Consider the following 19,578-nt stretch of genomic DNA (forward strand, 5'->3'; position numbering starts at 1 on the left):
GTCGTGCTTGGGTAGCTCAGTTGGTAGAGCACTTGCCCGTGAAAGGCAAAGGTCCCGAGTTCGAGTCTCGGCCCGGCACACAGTTTTAATTTGCCAGGAAGTTTCATATCAGCGCACACTCTGCTGCAAAGTGAAAATCTCATTCTGGAAACATCCCCCATGCTGTGGCTAAGCCGTGTCTCCGCAATATCCTTTCTTTCAGGAGTGCTAGTTCTGCAAGGTTCGCAGGAGTGCTTCTGTAAAGTTTGGAAGGTAGGAGACGAGGTACTGGCAGAAGTAAAGCTGTGAGGACGGGGCGTGAGTCGTGCTTGGATAGCTCAGTCGGTAGAGCACTTGCCCGCGAAGGGCAAAGGTCCCGAGTTCGAGTCTCGTCTCAGCCCGGCACACAGTTTTAATCTGCCAGGAAGTTATAAAATACCATTACCAGTAAGGTGAAGCTGTAGATAACTGTGTGTGCCTGCATCATAATGTATGTCATGTGCCAATCTTGAATTATGTTGGAGATTAGTAATAAATAATGGAAGGAGTAAATGTAACCACTCGACATATAGCATTGACCGGAGACAGCAGGCATGTAAACAAGATTGAAATTGAAACTTCCTGGCAGATTAAAACTGTGTGCCAGACCGATACTCAAACTCGGGACCTTTGCCTTCCGTGGGCAAATGCTCTACCATCTGTGAAGTTTGGATGGTAGGAGATGAGGTACTGGCAGAAGTAAAGCTGTGAGGATGGGGTGTCAGTCGTGCTTGGGTAGCTCAGATGATAGAGCACTTGCCCGCGAAAGGCAAAGGTCCCGAGTTAGAGTCTCAGCTTTCTGACAATGTCTTTTAAGGTGTGTTTTCACTGTCTATATTTTACGGCAATATTTGTTGTTAGAAGCATTATTGTCAACATTGCTGCAATGTGGATGCAATACACAGCAATTTTGCAGTGTGGCAGGGCAGTATTGCTGATGTTGCAGGTAGTTACCTGCATATTGATGTGGAGTTGCTGATGTTTTCCACCAAGGGTGGAGAATACTTTGTATTGCCGGCTAATATCTACCTCTGTTCTTATCTGTAAATGCTTCACTCTCGCTCTCACTTTTATTTGTCACTACCCTCACTGACAGTGGTGCGGCCACATGTCTGAGTGAAAACAACGCCATTTTGCTTTTGTTCAGAAGTTTGTGTGCGTACATATAGCTGTCTATTTTGTTATTATGCGGACACTATAATGTAGCAGTTTTAGGTGCGGTTATTTTGCACTGTGGTTTTGTAAGTTAACAGTAGGTCGGCCGTGTTTCACCACTGCGAACTGCAGTGAACAGTTACGCTGTAGCCACCACCAAATAGTTTCTTGCACTCCACTTTGCTTTGTCTTGTGCACTGTCATTTTCTTTCTTATTTTGAAGTGAGTGAAGACGATAACATTGCTGCATAAAGAGGTTTCTCTGCAACTCTCACTACACTAGAAGGTGTCAGTGATCCCTATGACTGTTAGGACAGCTCTGGTTTCGTAGATGCACAGAACACGGACACAGGTGGCAGCACTGTGAGAGGGAGGCGGGGCTTGCTGCCCCGCATAACACCTCACCTCTCGAGCAGTCTTAAGTTCTCGTTCGTGTACACTCACGGCCTATTGCCACAATATAGTGTCCATGTAATAGTTGTTTATTGTTGTGAGTTTATTGTGTACAGCAGTGGAGAAATTGACAAACAAGAGAATTATGAATTTTATAAATGTAATCCATATACTACCAGAGCTACGGAACACCAAAAGTAGGGTATACAAAGGTCACAATTTCAGAAAGGATTGTTGGCAAGCAGTTGGCAGTGATCACAGAATCTGACTTGATGAAGCATACAAAAATTTCCCAAGACTTCAAACCTGGGCTAAATGCAAGGGAAACAGTTGCATAGGAAGAGTGGAAGTGCAGGTGCCTTTTCATCCATGCCATGACTTTTGTAGTGTCTTGAGGTGGACCTGAAACGGGAATTGATATGTAAACAGTGGTGTATGTTGTCAAACAAGAATAAAATGTAATAAACAATGTAATCTACTTTCAGATATACCTTAATGAAATCCACAGTCTTTCTACCAATACTTCTAATACCAAGTAGCTTATTGTTAAAGAGTAATATTGAACTTGTGTACAGATTTGTTGATTTTTGCAAAAGAAATGGTTTGATTGTTGGCAACACATGATTTGGGAAGAAAAATAATGAAAAGACAAGACGGTATGGATGGGGGCAGATAACGACAAATATGGTAATTGACTACTTTCTGGTCGAGAAACAACATCATGTAAGTTGATGGATGTAACTGCACTCCCAGAAGAAGGTTTTGATAGAGACTATTGAGTAGTGGTGGCGAAGATGAGGATGGGTAAAATGGAAGATTAAAGACAGAAAGGGAGAAAAAAAATAAAAGTGTGGAAACTAAAAGGTACGAAGATACAAGAAAAGTTCAGGAAGTCACTGAAGCTCAAAATACCAAGCACTGAATTTGGAAATGTGGAGGCAGAATGGGATAAGTTCAAAGAGGCATTTTTACACTCTGCAGAGAACACCTGTGACAGAATGTCTTGGAGGATGAAGGGTAAGGAGACACCGTTGTGGAAAGAAAGGGTGAGGAAAGCAGCAAAGGAAAAGAAGAAAAATGAAACACAGATAAAAAGGAAGAAAGTAAAAGGAAATGCCAGGAAAGTGAAAAGAAGTGTAAGAAAGTGATAGTGGAAGGCTGGTGAAAGAGAAAAATGGAGAGCTAATAATGCAACAAGAGGCGGTAAGTAAAAAGTTGGAAACAGTATTTGGATAAACTACTAAAAGTGAAAAACAGTGCTGAGAAATGAATGGAAGTAACAGTGGATTCTGCAATAATTAGAACGCAGATCCCCAACTTTGCTTTTACAAAATTTTCAATTCTCTGCCCACGGATAGACCTTTTCATGTAATGTAATTCAAATTTACAATTTGGTGATTATACAACAATTTCTTCTCATACTATGGTCATACACATAGACTACGTCTTCCAGAGCTAGTTTCGAAGTAAGAAGTACTGTCATTGCTTTTTATACATGTATACTTTCTGAGAATAATTTATATTTTTATTTCAAGTAGTGCTTTGGACTCACAGGTGCTTAACTGCAGCATACTGGTAAAATCCAGCGACGAGTTTTGACAGTTTTTTATTTCATTTAGGGGAAAAATGAGGTAGTACACTGACATGTTTCTTAGTTATGTTGGTGAAAAGTACTGACTCTAATTTTGGGTCACTTGCTCCTCCCCAGCAGATGAACGCCGGAGGTCCGTGTGAGGACACAGTGCGCACCTACTGCACCGAGGGCACTCCGGCAGCCGGTCTGTCTCACGCCGGCTCACGTTCCGACCTCTCTGTGTTGTCGTTACCGGGGACTGGCACGGGAACCGGGGACCTCTCGGACGACAACTTGTCAGCTGGCGGTGATGATAACATGCTGGCAGAATGCATCCAGTCCGGCATGCCTAAGGTAAAGTGCTCTGTTAGATATACAGAGTGTGTGTGTGTGTGTGTGTGTGTGTGTGTGTGTGTGTGTGTGTGTGTGTGTGTGTGTGTGTGTGTGCGCGTGCGCGCGTGCCAGTAGCACATGTGCACTTCCACGACACACTACAAAAGACAGTTTGCCCTTTGTCCACAAATATCACATAAGTCTTTAGCTGTGTGTGTGTTTGGCACTTCCTGTCATTGTTATTGTGGACTTACCTAATTTATTTGGATATGAGGAAGTGGAGTCATTATCTGTCTGTCTTGCAGGTTTTGTTCAGTATACTATATTTGGATGGGTATCATTAAACCATTAGTAAGAATGAAATGATCCAAATTAGTTGCCCGCACTGTTTTTGTACCATCTATAAGGGAACTTGAAAAAGTTAAGACATTACTTTGGCAGGCTGAGTAACTTTCATTGAATTGTGCACTTCTCTTCAAAGTGGCACGGATAAGGACACAGTTTTTCAACATAGTCACAGAGTCTTTGAAAACAATGGTCAGAACACTCGGCCAATCATTCAGTTCCTCATCAATAGAAATCCATTCGTCAGTCACAGGGCCACTTGAGAATTGCAGTGTGATTGTAGTCATGAGCAAATCTCTTTCTCCACAGATGTCCTTTCAGCTTCTAAAAAGGAGAAACCCGCACAGTGCAAGATCTGGTCTTTCTGATCAACATCACTCACATCTGTGATGTCAGTCAAATTGTTGGCATCATTTCAGTACAGCTGGTCATGACACTGAATTTGGTTCATATACTGTTAGAATTTCATGGTGAACCTTTGTACAACTCATACGTTTGCCCACAAGAATCATACTTTTCCACGTATTTCAACTTTGGAGTGCACTGCAAAAATACTATCTTAGGCCTTACTGTTACTGTCGCTATCAATGTTCCTATAGAATGCACGTTAAACATATGTAATGCTTTTACGTGCACTGCAAAATACATTTGCGTGTGAATTGACATGCCAATGCTGTTTCTCACAGAACATGTAAACACTCCACTACTAGAATGAGATTTTCACTCTGCAGCGGAGTGTGCGCTGATATGAAACTTCCTGGCCGATTAAAACTGTGTGCACCGACCGAGACTCGAACTCGGGACCTTTGCCTTTCGCGGGCAAGTGCTCTGCCAACTGAGCTACCGAAGCACGACTCATGCCCGGTCCTCACAGCTTTACTTCTGCCAGTATCTCGTCTCCTGCCTTCCAAACTTTACAGAAGGTCCCGAGTTCGAGTCTCGGTCGGTGCACACAGTTTTAATCTGCCAGGAAGTTTCACTCCACTACTAATTTAACAATGAAAATAATCAGTTTTTGAAAATATAATGGTTTTGGATGAATAGGAAACTACTCGCCAAATGGTAGCAGTAGAAAGCACATATAAAGTATTGAAATTTGCAAGCTTTCGGAACTAGTGGCTCCTTTTGGCAGAAGAGTTGACGGGGAAAGAACTGGGATAATGGAAAGGGGCCGATGAGATTTAGGAAATGGGGAGAGTACAGAAGAATCGCCCAGAACCCTAGGTCAGGGAAGACTTACCAGACGAGACGAGAAGGAAAGACTGATTTTTGGGGACTGTGCCAGACAAGATTTGAAAATTGGGGAGCTTAAAGGTGGAAGATAGGGTAATACGCGAAACAGAGATTACTGACAAAACATTGTCCACAAGTTAATAAGAATAGAAAGTTAAGTGGTGGGGAGAGGGCAAAAAAAGGCAGGTCAGAAAATGAAAGATATAGAAAACTAAAAGGGAGTGAGGAAAGGAATAGTCACTGAGAAGAAATACTGAGACTGAAGAAAGTAATTGACATTAAGACCAGGTGGTCACAAGAACTGAGGGCATGTTATATCGCCAGTTCTCACTTGTAGAGATTAGTTTAAGAAAAACTTTTTTATCTTTATTAGGTGGAAGGAGCTGCAGAAGTGCTGATACACCCTTAAGACAAAAACAACAATGCACCACGAAGAACTTATCTGAATAGGACAGAAATCAGTAGATGTGTTGTACATGCGCAGGCAAACAAATGATTGCAATTTCAGAAAAATTGGACCGTTTACTCAAGAGATAGGGCTTCACAAGTTGAGCAAGTTAATAATGCTTTGATCCACTTCTGATGCTTGTGCAAGCAGTTATTCAAGTTGGCATTGATTGATAGAGACCTTGCTGGCCAAGGTAGGGTTTGGCAAGCACGAAGACAAACAGTAGAAACTCTTGCCATACACAGGTGAGCGTTATCTTGTTGAAATGTAAGCCCAGGATGGCTTGCTGTGAAGGGCAACAAAACTGGGGTGTAGAATATCGTTGACATACCTTTGTGCTTTTGGGTGCCATGGATGACCAAAGGGGCCTTACTGTGAAATGAAATGGCATCACAGACCATCACTCCGGTTGTTGTATTGTACGGCAGGTAACATTCGTTTTAGTATCCCATCACTGTCTTGGGCATCTCCAGACACATCTTTGCTGGTCATTGGGACTCATTTCGAAGTGGTTTCATCATTGAAGACTGTTCTACTCGAGTCAATGATATTCCAAGCCGAATGTGCCTGACACCACTGCAAATGCACCATTGGTGTACAGAGATCAATGGTAGTCAGTGCAAGGGGGGCCATAAGCTCAGCTTCGTTTCTGTGAGCCTGCCGATTAATGGTCGTTGTGATCACTGAAGCAGCAGTTGTTGCCTCTCTTACTATTGCTCGGTCCTCACATTTTGTCATATCTCTAGGTCGACCACTTGTTTCTTTGCAGTGTGTTCACCACGGTTCATCCATTCCTGCCAACATCATCAAACAGTGGCATCACTCGTATTCAAATGCCAAGCGATTCATTAATTACTGCAACCGGCCTCTTTCAGCCCAACTACACATCCTCTCTCCGATCCTGAAATCTGCGTATATTGTTCACACACCTGTTTGTGAGGCACAATTACTATCCATCTGGGAATGCGTATGTGGAATGAAATTTGCAAAGACTTAATACCTTCTAATTTTTTATTATCTTTGTCAACTGTGCCATGAAATTGTACTGCAGCATCACACATTCATTCATCAACCACCAAATTTACAATTTTGCATTTTCCATCGATACCTGTAGGAATATCAATCTGTGACCAATTTGCATAACTCCTTCAAGGTGCGTCACATTAGTTTAAATACTGTACAATGTACACTACTGGCCATTAAAATTGCTACACCATGAAGATGACGTGCTACAGATGCGAAATTTAACCAACAGGAAGAAGATGCTGTGATATGCAAATGATTAGCGTTTCAGAGCATTCACACTAGGTTGGCACTGGTGGTGACATCTACAACGTGCTGACATGAAGAAAGTTTCCAACCGATTTCTCATACACAAACAGCAGTTGAGCGGCGTTGCCTGATGAAACGTTGTTGTGATGCCTTGTGTAAGGAGGACAAATGCATACAATCATGTTTCCGACTTTGATAAAGGTCGGATTGTAGACTATCGAAATTGCGGTTTATCGTATTGCGACATTGCTGCTCGCGTTGGTCAAGATCCAATGACTGTTAGCAGAATATGGAATCGGTGGGTTCAGGAAGGTAATACGGAACGCCGTGCTGGATCCCAATGGCCTCGTATCATTAGCAGTCGAGATGACAGGCATCTTATCCGCACGGCTGTAAAGGATCGTGCAGCCACGTCTCGATCCCTGAGTCAACAGATGAGGACGTTTGCAGGACAACTACCATCTGCACGAACAGATCGACGACATTTGCAGCAGCATGGACTATCAGCTTGGACACTGTGGCTGCGGTTACCCTTGATGCTGCATCAGAGACAGGAGTGCCTGTGATGGTGTACTCGATGACAAACCTGGGTGCACGAATGGCAAAACGTCATTTTTTTGGATGAATCCAGGTTCTGTTTACATCGTCAGGATGGTCGCATCCATGTTTGGTGACATCGCGGTGAACGCACATTGGAAGCGTGTATTCGTCATCGCCATACTGGCGTATCACCCGACGTGATGGTATGCGGTGTCATTGGTTACACATCTCGGTCACGTCTTGTCCGCATTGGCGGCACTTTAAACAGTGTACGTTACATTTCAGATGTGTTACGACCCGTGGCTCTACCCTTCATTCGATCCCTGCGAAACTCTGCATTTCAGCGCGTTGCAGGTCCTGTACGGGCCTTTCTGGATACAGACAATGTTGGACTGCTGCCCTGGCCAGCACATTCTCCAGATCTCTCACCGAAGTCTGGTCAGTGGTGGCCTAGCAACTGGCTCGTCACAATACGCCAGTCACTACACTTGATGAACTGTGGTATCGTGTTGAAGTTGCATGGGCAGCTGAACCTGTACACGCCATCAAAGCTCTGTTTGACTCAATGCTCAGGCGTATGAAGGCTGTTATTACGGCCAGAGGTGGTTGTTCTGGGTACTGATTTCTCAGGATCTATGCACCCAAATTGCGTGAAAATGTAATCACATTTCAGTTCTAGTATACTATATTTGTCCAATGAATACCCGTTTATCATCTGCATTTCTTCTTCGTGTAGCAATTTTAATGGCCAGTAGTGTATTTCCATCATGAGTGGGGTTCCCAACCATCTGTTCTAGGTAGTTTTCAGAGAAGGCATTTAGTTAAGTTTCTCGGGATGTCTGATTACCTCTACAACTAACAAAACTGTAATTTTACCAATTACTTGTTGAATGATTTAAGTCTCCACCGGTGATTACGATATGGTGGGGGAACTTACGTACGAGTGAACTGAAGTTTTCTCTGAAGTTTTCAGTTACTTCAGGAGATCTGGTGGGCAAGAGAAGGATCCAATTATCTTTTTATGCCCACCCCCGATACTGCCCAAACAATTTCACATGCAGCTTCAATTTTTTAGCTTCTGTACCTAGTATTATGTGAGCTTCACCGCTTTTCGTGGATGCTTCAAACTCTGGCATGTTGTTGATCATGCTTCGGCACGCCATTAGAATTTAAATACTCACACCTGCGTGATGCATTTCTTTCAGTCTTACACTGATACTTCTGGGTTTCATGTAGCTATCATTATCTGGATTGAAATGAATGAATGAATATAGTCTGGGTATTTTGTGCACTTTAAATTATACTCCCTCAAGACATCTACACATTTTCTATCTTTAATGCTTGTGTTGAACCTTCAGTATGAGATTGTACCTCTTAACAAGTAGATCATGTCAGCATTTTAATTGTTTAAATTGGTCAGCTGCATGAAATATTGAAAGTAAAATTGTTATTGGCCTTGGAAAACCGTTTGAAAGTCAACTTGCAATTGGGACTGATGAATGGAGTGACCACTTTAGCTATATAGTAAAATACTGGGTGATCAAAAAGTCAGTATAAATTTGAAAACTGAATAAATCATGGAATAATGTAGATATGGAGGTACAAATTGACACACATGCTTGGAATGACATGGGGTTTTATTGGAACCAAAAAAATACAGAAGTTCAAAAAATGTCCAACATATGGCGCTTCATCTGATCAGAACAGCAATAGTTAGCCTAACAAAGTAAGACAAAGCAAAGATGATGTTCTTTACAGAAAATGCTCAATATGTCCACCATCATTCCTCAACAATAGCTGTAGTCGAGGAATAATGTTGTGAACAGCACTGTAAAGCATGTCCGGAGTTATGGTGAGGCATTGGCATCAGATGTTGTCTTTCAGCATCCCTAGAGATGTCGGTCGATAACGATACACTTGCGACTTCAGGTAACTCCAAAGCCAATAACCGCACGGACTGAGGTCTGGGGACCTGGGAGGCCAAGCATGACTAAAGTGGCGGCTGAGCACACGATCATCACCAAATGACGCACACAAGAGATCTTTCACGTGTCTAGCAATATGGGGTGGAGCGCCATCCTGCATAAACATCGTACGTCCCAGCAGGTGTTTATCAGCCAGGCTGGGGATGATGCGGTTCTGTAACATATCGGCGTACCTCTCACCCATCACGGTAGCAGTTACAAAACATTTTGCTGTCCAGCGCCATCTGTCAGACATTTTGTGAACATGATGGTGGACATACTGAACATTTCCTGTAAAGAACATCATCTTTGCTTTGTCTTACTTTGTTGTGCTAATTATTGCTATTCTGATCAGATGAAACGCCATCTGTAAGACATTTTTTGAACTTTTGTATTTTTTTGGTTCTAATAAAACCCCATGTCATTCCAAGCATGTGTGTCAGTTTTTACCTCTCTATTTACATTATTCTGTGATTTATACAGTTTTCAAATTTATACTGACTTTTTGATCACCCAGTAGATTAATCTTAGCTTCAAATTTTCATTCTGAATTTGAAGTGAATTGTTAGAGAAAGCTTTGCCTGGTTTCTTGTAACCGCCTCATGTAGCAGCATGCAGGTTGCTAGCCAGCATGACAGGGAGATGAGCCAGACCCGGGTCACATCTGTGCGGTGGATTAATGACTGTTGGCATTGCACACCAGCCAACCTAAGTCTGGATTTTTAGACAGTTTTTATGCTTCTTTGGGCACATGCTGGGTCGGCCTCTCATCTCCATCTGAGGAAATACAATACACACACAGTTAAAATATAATGATACACAGAATACTTTTTAAACAGACCAATGACGCACATGCCACCGTTGTGTTAACTGAAGGCTACGGTAACAGTAAGGCATCTGGCGAGATATAAATTTACCAAATCATGAAAACAAGTGGATCCTCAATGAGAAGGTAAATGCTGTGAAAGAAAGAGCTGTTGAAACACTTCCGCATATCTAACGAAAAAGATTTTACGTACTTCTAACATTGTGTTGATATCAAGAGTCTAAATGATGGACCCATTTTCAAAACTTCGTATTTATTCAAGTACAAATCCAAAATGAACAAGCTTTATACCAATGAAAAGAGGATGTTTCAAAGTTTTTTTCATAATGTTTGATATCAATTTAATAATTTGTAGTTAATTAGTTTTTAATAATAATTAAATAATCAGAATTGTGATAAATGTTCAATGTGGCTGCACGGCAAACATCGACGCGGTAGCCAAACTTGTCCCACACACGCGAAAGGGTATCTGCTGTTAACTGAGTCCACGGCAGCAGTGATCCGGTTCCGCAGATCATTCAGAGTGGTCAGTAGAGGTAGGACGTAAGCAGCTTCCTTCACACAACCCCATAAGAGATAGTCGCAGGGTCTGAGATCATCTCGGTGGCTAGAAGTGCAGAGTTGGTCCTCAAGTCCCCTGCGACCGATCCAGCGCTGAGGAAGGGAGTCATTCAAAAAGTCTCGTACATCAGGGTGCCGATGGGGTGGAGCCCCATCCTGTTGAAAAATGAAGTCCTGGGAATCTTCCGTAACTTGAGGGAACAGCCATTGTTCCATCATGTCCAGGTACATGATTCCCATTACAGAGAGAGAGAGAGAGATGGCCCATAAACCTTTGTACGGAATACGGCACAGAACACGTCGATCTTTGGTGAGTCTCTTTCATGTTGCAATGGGGAATGTGGATTTTCCAAACCCCATATGCGAACGTTGTGGCTGTTAGCTTTTCCACTAAGGTGGAACGTCACTTTGTCGCTAAATATTACACGCTGTAGAACTGCGTCATCCTCCATATTTGCTAACACATGACCACGAAATGTGAGATGCTTCTCTTTGTCATTGGGGTTGAGAGCTTGCACAAGTTGTGATTGGTAGGGCTTGTACAGCAAATGCCATCTCAGAACTTTCGATACAATTGGTTGGCATATTCCAAGTTCTCAACTGGCTGTATTGATAGACTTACTGGGACTGTGCACAAAATGTTCTCGAATCTGTCGGACATCATCCTCTGACACATACGGTCGGCCTGTGCTTTTTCCTTTGCATACACTCTCAGCATGTTTAAATTGCTTAAACCAACGGCTAATGCTTTTGCGAGTTGGAGGTCAAATACAGAATTTGGTACTAAATGCCCACTGCTCTGCAATTTGAAACTCACTTTTTGCAAACTTGAAAACTCGGAAAACCTTGTGCTCCACAGTCGCCATCTCACTCACAACTGACTGTGATACAGAATGACGGCCCTATTGCCGGGTGAACTCTACCGGCCGCATCTGAAACCATCACCGCCCTCCCGCTGCTGCCTGCCAAAAACTTCCTCTTTTAGTTGGTATAAAGCTTATTCATTTTGGATTTTTACTTGAATACCTGCGAATTTTTGAAAGTGGGTCCATCATTTAGAGTAACCCGGTTTCCATCAGAGTTGGAAATAATATTGTTATTGGTGGCTATTTTTGAACATTTTTGTTCATTCTCAAACCACCTACATTATAAGGTACAGTGTTATTAAGAAAACATAAAATACAAAATTTTTAAATATTTTGTGTACACAGATTGCAGTAGTGCAATAAATGTTTTATGACGTACTTGCATTTCTAATGTTTCACAGTACATAATAATTTTTTTTTACATCACATCAGTCTAACAAATGTTATTCAACTGTATTACAATTGTCTAGACACAGTCAAAATTGGACAGGCATCTTTATTTGTTTTTATATAAAAAGTGAACAGGCACCTTCAATTGTTTGTAATGCGTTCATATTCTCTGTCTCTCAGCACTCATAATGTTCCAGTTAGATACATAGATACTGTATTGATGGATATCTCAGGCATTATTGCACTGTTTTATAAATTACCGATATGTCATAAGCTAACTGCTTTACTGAATCATGAATCATACAGTGAAATAGAAAAAATTATTTTATTTAAATTCTGACTGTTCATTAGTCAATTTTTCTGTCTCCTTTGTCTTCCATTTGTGTATTTCATAGTCTTCATAGTGAGAACACTATGAAAATTTTTCAAATGGCACCTAAAGGAACGAAGTTAGACATACTCGAAGACTGGAAAATACATAATGGAAAATAAAGGAGTCGGACAAATTTATGAACGAACAGTACAAAATTTAATACAATAATTTTTTTTTTCTTTTTAAAAGTGATTCATGATTCAGTTATACAGTTAGTTTATGACATATTGGTAATTCATAAAATAGTTCAATAATGTCTGAGACCTTTTGTCAGTACAGCATCTGCATATTTAGCTGTAACTTTATGACCTCTGAGAGACAGAACAGTCGAGCACATAATAAACAATAAATGCCCCTGTCAAATTTTTATATATAAGCGATGAAAGATGGCTATCATATTTTCAGTGTATCAAGAGAACCGTAATACAGTCAAGTAACATTTGTTATCAGAATGAGATTTTCACTCTGCAGCGGAGTGTGTGCTGATATGAAACTTTCTGGCAGATTAAAATGGTGTGCCGGGCCGAGACTCGAACTCGGGACCTTTGCCTTTTGCAACAAATGTTGAAACTTCCTGGCAGATTAAAATGGTGTGCCGGACCGAGACTCGAACTTGGGACCTTTGCCTTTCGCAGGCAAGTGCTCTACCATCTGAGCTACCAAAGCACAACTCACACCCCGTCCTCACAGCTTTACTTCTGCCAGTACTTTGTCTCCTACCTTCCAAACTTTACAGAAGCTCTTCTGCGAACCTTGTAGAACTAGCACTCCTGAAAGAAAGGATATTGCGGAGATGTGGTTTAGCCACAGCCTAGGGGATGTTTCCAGAATGAGGTTTTTAATTCTGTAGTGGAGTGTGCACTGATATGAAACTTCCTGGCAGATTAAAACAGTGTGCCGGACCGAGACTCAAACTCAGGACCTGCTGCAGAGTGAAAATCTCATTCTGGAAACATTCCCCAGGCTGTGGCTAAGCCATGTCTCCGCAATATCCTTTCTTTCAGGAGTGCTAGTTCTGCAAGGTACACGGGAGAGCTTCTGTAAAGTTTGGAAGGTAGGAGGCGAGGTACTGGCTGAAGTAAAGCTGTGAGGAGGGGGCGTGAATCATGCTTGGGTAGCTCAGTTGGTAGAGCACTTGCCCGCGTAAGGCAAAGGTCCCGAGTTCGAGTCTCGGTCCGGCACACCGTTTTAATCTGTCAGGAAGTTTCAACATTTGTTATATAGAGTTGATGTAAAAACAGATGTATTATGTACTGTGAAGCGTTACAAATGCAGGTTAATGCTATAAATGATTTGTTGTACTGCTGTGATCTAGGTACACAAAATGTATTTCATATTTTGTTAATATTGTACCTTCTAATGTACGTAATGGTTTGAGAATGAATGAAATGTTAGAAATTAGTTGCTAATAAAAATACTATTTGTGTCTCTGACAGAAACCTAACTTAGTAAATTATATAAAAAAAATTGCTGTGGACAATCTGTGTAACTAAACTCTGTAATTCTGTATTTGTGTCAGACCCACAGTAGGCAGAGTTTGTGTGTCGGTATTGCAGGCTAAGACGCCCAGCACCACTACGGTGCTGCACCGACCCGTGGCTGCTGCGGACACCGCCTCAGCTGCCCGGGTGGTGCCGAGGCGCGCGTCCTCGCTGTCCTCCAGGCTGCGAGTGCCGCCGCCGGGGCAGGCTGCCCAGGACGAACTGGAGACGTTTGCCACCGAGGACAGCCCGCACAACTTCTCGGTGCGCTCTTCTCTCAGCGACCTCACCACGGGCTCGGGAGAACCTGCAGTACTGTTGAAGAGGTCAGTAAGCAGTCTTTGTCCCGTAACGAGATGGCAGCTTGTCGGAGAAACCTGGAAAATTGGGTGTTATCGGGGATCTGAAGGGGCCAGTAAGTCACAGACATCTCGGAGAATTTTGGAAGACTCGGCAGGATACCTGAGATATTTTAAATGGAAGATAAAATTTCATTGATGGAAAGAAATCTGCTGAGTCTTTTGTTACACCATTAAGAGTCTGATTCAGTAACAGCAATTTGTGAAGTCATGTTAGGAAAGGTGAAGGAAGACATTGAATTGTAATGTTTGTTGCTCGATTGTGGCTAACTCTAGGGCACACCAACCTCGAGAATAGTCACTATTGTGTTGTGGAGTGTAATTCGTGTACATTACAATTTGTCAGGTAGCTGTGAATATGGTTCTGCTTTGGTGAATTGCTCACAGTAGCATGCTTGGAGTTAGCAATGACCTTTGTGTGAAGACCTGCAATTTCAAAATGATGTGTAGTTAATATCAAAGTTATCGATATTACATTCCACTGACAACAGTTTGAAGTCATTTGGTGTGAGAATTTATCATACTTAAGATTATTACAGTGATGCAATGAGGCATGAAATGGGATCAGACAACAGTAATGGAGGAATTTATGGGGGCTCCAAGAGCTTATAATGTGGTGAATTGTTATAAAACTGTAAATCCCAACCAAAATGGGAAAACAAAAAAAAATTTGTATCCCTGAAAACTAGTAGAGTAAAACTTCAAATATTACAAAAATGGGGTCAGGAAAGCTGGAGCACCAACCTGGAAAAAAAAATGAAATTCCAGGTAAATCTTTTGGTGCAACAGTGTTGCCACCCTGTAGGACCACTATTTTTAGCACATGGAGATATGAATTTAAGAAAAGTGTGTTTGTATCACCTGTACACTTGCTAAAAGTGCATGGTGGTTTGGTAACTCCAGTTTTGTAGTGGATTTTATATATTCATACTATTCTGTAGCATACTCTCCTTTTTATTCTTTACCTGACACTGAAGGAATTCCTTGATCCAGTTTATTTACTGTTGTTCATGTTACAAACTGAAGTATGGTATCCCTCCGTCACCATACACCCTTCTCCTCCCCACCCCCAACAGTCCTCATTTTCTGTGTAATATTCTCTGAATATTCCTTGATAATCCTGTGGGGTAACAGGGAAGAGATAAGTTAAAGGGTATAACAGAATTTTTCAGAACCACAAGAAGACTGATTTTCAACAAGGAAGTGCCCCAAAACTGCAAAAGACTCATATACAAGACCTACTGTGCACCTATTTCAGCTTTGCTGCATATGATATTGAAGTAAAGTCAAAGAAGCAGAATATGGGTTTGTGAAAGAAAGTTTTTGAATACTAGAATGAGTGACACAATTATATGAGTGGAGAATCAAATACTGAGAGACCTAGTGAAAGAGAATCTTCTACAAGGCAAAATAGAAGAGGGAAGATTGGAGTGATGTGGGCGCGAGGTGGATGTAAGGAAAGGGGACACTTCAGATTATGATGGGCTTGAGATTCCGTGGAAAGAGGAGCCAAATCAAAATTGCTGTCTTGGAAGGCCTATCTGGAGGTATTTGTCCAGAGTAGGAACTTCCTACAGAAGCAAAATGTGATCGATAAACAGTTCACACTATAAGAGAGTAAAAGCTTTAGAAATGTGTTGTTGCAGAAGAATGCTAAAGATAAGATGGGTAGGTTTGACAACTAACGAAGAGGTACTAAATTGAAATAGGCAGAAAAGAAATTCACTTTACAACTTCACTACATCAAGAGATCAGTTGATAGACCACATTCTGAGATGATCAAGGAATTGCCAATTTGGTAATGGGGGGAAGTGTCAAGAGTAAAAATCATAGAGGGAGACTGGTAGAGGAATATAGCAAACAGATTCAGAAGGGTGCAGGTTGCAGAAGTTATTCAAAGATGAAGAGGCTTGCACAGTATACACTGTTGTCAAACTGAAGACCATCACAACAACTACTTATCATCTTATTAATATTACATCAGCTGCTGCTATGTCATCCCAGTAGGCATATTCGCTCACGACAGACCGTACCGATTCTCCCTTTATGCAAAGTATGTGGATATTACCTGACTGAACCTGTTGCAGTAGAGGCGACCCACAGTGCATGAGGGCAAATAGCCCAAGAGAATGAACAGTATGCCCTGGCAGATCCTCTGAACTGTGGGAAATTGCATAAGCAGTAGTGCATTACAGGAGCAGTTTCTGTCTGATTTGTGATTAACAAACAGTAAGAAGCAGTTTTGACCGTAAAGCATACGAGCTCCCCGTTATCGCCATTGTGTCCTCACATGGAGTGGCAAGGTGTCCTTGTCCTTTAGCAGCCGAGGGGGATGGGTAGTATGGCACAGTATTGTGTTTATAATTGTGAATATGCGACACACAAGTCACCGTGAAGAAGGCTGCTTGTGGCTATAGCCCAAAATGTTAAGGGTTACACATCTACATCCACATCTATGTGATTACTCTGCTATTCACGATAAAGTGCCTGACAGAGGGTTTAATTAACCACCTTCAAGCTGTCTCTCTACCGTTCCACTCTTGAACAGTGGGAAAAACGGGCACTTAAAATTTTCTGTGCGAGCCCTGATTTCTCTTATTTTATAGTGATGATTATTTCTCCCTAGGTAGGTGGGTGCCAACAGAATGTTTTCGCAATCAGAGGAGAAAACTGGTGATTGAAATTTCATGAGAATATCCCGTCGCAACGAAAAATGCCTTTGTTTTAATGATTACCACTCCAAATCACGTGTCATGTCTGTGACACTATCTCCCCTATTTCGCGATACTACAAAACAAGCTGCTCTTCTTTGCACTTTTTCGACGTCATCCATCAGTCCGACCTGATGCGGATCCCACACCGCACAGCAGTACTCCAGAATATGGCGGACAAGCGTGGCGTAAGCAGTTTCTTTAGTAGACCTGTTGCACCTTCTAAGTGTTCTGCCATTGAATCACTGTCTTTGGTTTGATCTACCTACAATATTATCTATGTGATCATTCCAATTTAGATTATTTGTAATTGTAATCCCTAACTATTTAGTTGAATTTACAGCCTTCAGATTTGTGTGACTTATCGCGTAATCGATAGGATTTTATAAATTGGTGGCTGCGGATGTTGCTCAGTCTGAAGTTCTACACAGGGAAGCATATTGCAGTGAGCTTGGTTCGGTCAATGTTCAGTAATAACTGATGTTCAAAGGTTTTCCCGGAAAATATGCTGCTCCTGAGGTGTCTCAGGCATGCAGGTCAGGTGGATTGTTTGTTCATTGTGGAACAAATTGTGATGGCATAATGTGCCATCTTCGTGGCTATATTCACTGCCAAGTCAACGCTCCTTTAATCGGAAGGCCACACGACAGCCGACGACTGATAAGGGTAAACCCACATTGGCAGACTACATCGCATATGCGAGCAACGTATTCAGAAAAATCGGTAGAATTTTTTGCTAACAAAATATCAGAGATGTGTACCTCCCATTGACTGAGGCTAAATACCTTCTATGGGCAGTAAATGATGACCTGGGACTCTTAAAACCTGGTTTGTATTACATACTGTGCTAGAGCAGAAATGCATGTGTCAGACAATCCACTTGCACAGTTGAAGAAAACTGTACTGAATGTAAAAGACATACCGATCTCTGGCAACCAACAAAATCAGCAATTGAGCAACATTGCATAGAGACTGACCATAATAATCTGATGATGATGGCATGACACGCCATCAAAAGTGTGTTCCACAACAACCAATCAATCTTGCTGTATGTTTGAGAAACCTTCAACCAATAATTTTGTAAGTTGAAAGGCAAACATTGAAATAAAACTGTCCTCTGCCCTCCAAATTTAGTTATTTGTAGACAATTAATTAATGATATAAAATTATTTTTTCATCATTGTTAACTACTAGCCTTTTCCCTATGGGTTCGACCATGTGTGTTAAACACCTGTATTCAACACATCTGCCCCCCCCCCCCCCCCATAAAAAAAATAAAAAAATCCTGTTCCACCTCATCCTCACTCAGTCTGTCTTCCTCATCCTCCCACCTCTATCTCCACCTCCCCACTCTTTGTCTCTTCATCTACTCCTCCCCTTCTCTTTGTCCATTTTCTCCATCCCCTTCTGCTTACTGTATCTTCCACTCCCCTCCCTCTTACTATACTTTCCACCTTCCACCCTTTGACTGTATCTTCCTCCCCATCTCTCTTTCCATCTCCATTCCCACTTCCTCCTCTTTCTTTTCCATCAGCCCTCTACACTCTCCATATGCCTCATGCATTTCACCCTCCTTCCCTCTTTGTACATTTCCTCTTCCCCCTCTCTCCTTCACCTCACTGTGTCCATCCCCATTCCTATCCATCTCAACCTGTCTGCAGCAGCGCTCATCAGCATGTGTAGCCCCTGCAATACAGTTCATTAAAGTAGGCCAATACTACTACCACAATATAACCTTTCAATTAGGTCAGCCTACATGTGGGGGTCTGGAGAACCATTTCTTGCCCCTGACATGTAGACTGCACTGCAAAGCAGGTTGCTTTGGTAGGCCAATACTGTTTTTACATAGCATGCCTTTCGTCCAGAGCAGCCTGTATGCCACAGATGAAAAAACACACTTTTGCCCGTATCTCCACTCCTGTTGGAGCCAGGAAGTTATAAACCCCACTGCGCTATTACTTGTGAGACCTGCTGTTTTTATGCCAAATTTGCCTGAAATCGATTAAGGGGCTCCGGAAAGGCTCAAAATCATGAAAAGTTCAATTTTTACTTTTTTGCGTTTTCTGAATCTGCAGACTATTACCTTTTAATAGATATATAATTTATTCAATTCCGAAGACTACAACTATTTTTAAATTTTTTTGAAATGTGTTCTACATGGGCGTGACCCACTGTGGCGCTGTTAAACTGCTGTCAAATGGTGTTATTATTAACGTCCGTGTTCATCAGGTACATTTTAGTGATGTGAGATAAAGTATGTGTTGTGGCTAACCTGTGATGGTTCAATATATATCGCTGGTGTGATTGTCGATTGTTTCATGTTTATTTACTCTGTCGTTATCTCCAAAATATTCGTAATTAATTCTGTTTCTTGATTCTCTGTTTTGTTGAAGTATAATAATGAGTAAAAGTAAAGTTATTAGAAATCCTCTGAAGGATTTTAAGAAAAGGACAAATATTGGAAAGCCAAAGGTATGTGTCATTACTGTAAACAATAAAGACGATAACCAAGTGAGTGAACCTAACCTCTCAAGTACACCTGCCCATAGCAGTGAAAGTGGGAAAGAAAATACTTCACAGAAGAAGCCTGGTTCAATGAGTGAAAACTATGAATGTTTTATGGGCGAATCGGATGTGAATGAAATATTTGATATGTCGGTTCTCAAAGGAATTTTTTCAAACTGTGTAAGATGTATTCATTGTAGTGAAGTTGGTCTGGAACTCTCCATAATAAAGC

General features: G+C 41.7%; 1 protein-coding gene and 3 non-coding genes across 4 annotated transcripts in view; 3 read left to right on the plus strand and 1 right to left on the minus strand.

The window, feature by feature from the left end:
* Window positions 1–19,578, plus strand: part of LOC126427981 (uncharacterized) — a 724,905-nt gene that overhangs the window by 622,358 nt on the left and 82,969 nt on the right. The window contains exons 27-28 of the mRNA XM_050089866.1: window positions 3,275–3,493; window positions 13,847–14,097. Of these exons, the coding sequence (XP_049945823.1) occupies window positions 3,275–3,493; window positions 13,847–14,097 (470 nt within the window). The remainder of the gene's footprint in view (window positions 1–3,274; window positions 3,494–13,846; window positions 14,098–19,578) is intronic.
* On the plus strand, window positions 5–79 carry Trnas-uga (transfer RNA serine (anticodon UGA)). Its single transcript has one exon. It is a non-coding gene; the product is annotated as a tRNA-Ser (tRNA).
* On the minus strand, window positions 4,594–4,667 carry Trnas-cga (transfer RNA serine (anticodon CGA)). Its single transcript has one exon. It is a non-coding gene; the product is annotated as a tRNA-Ser (tRNA).
* On the plus strand, window positions 13,398–13,472 carry Trnat-cgu (transfer RNA threonine (anticodon CGU)). The gene has a single exon. It is a non-coding gene; the product is annotated as a tRNA-Thr (tRNA).

The sequence above is a fragment of the Schistocerca serialis genome, chromosome 12 (assembly GCF_023864345.2).
Source record: "Schistocerca serialis cubense isolate TAMUIC-IGC-003099 chromosome 12, iqSchSeri2.2, whole genome shotgun sequence".
NCBI classification, from domain to species: domain Eukaryota; kingdom Metazoa; phylum Arthropoda; class Insecta; order Orthoptera; family Acrididae; genus Schistocerca; species Schistocerca serialis.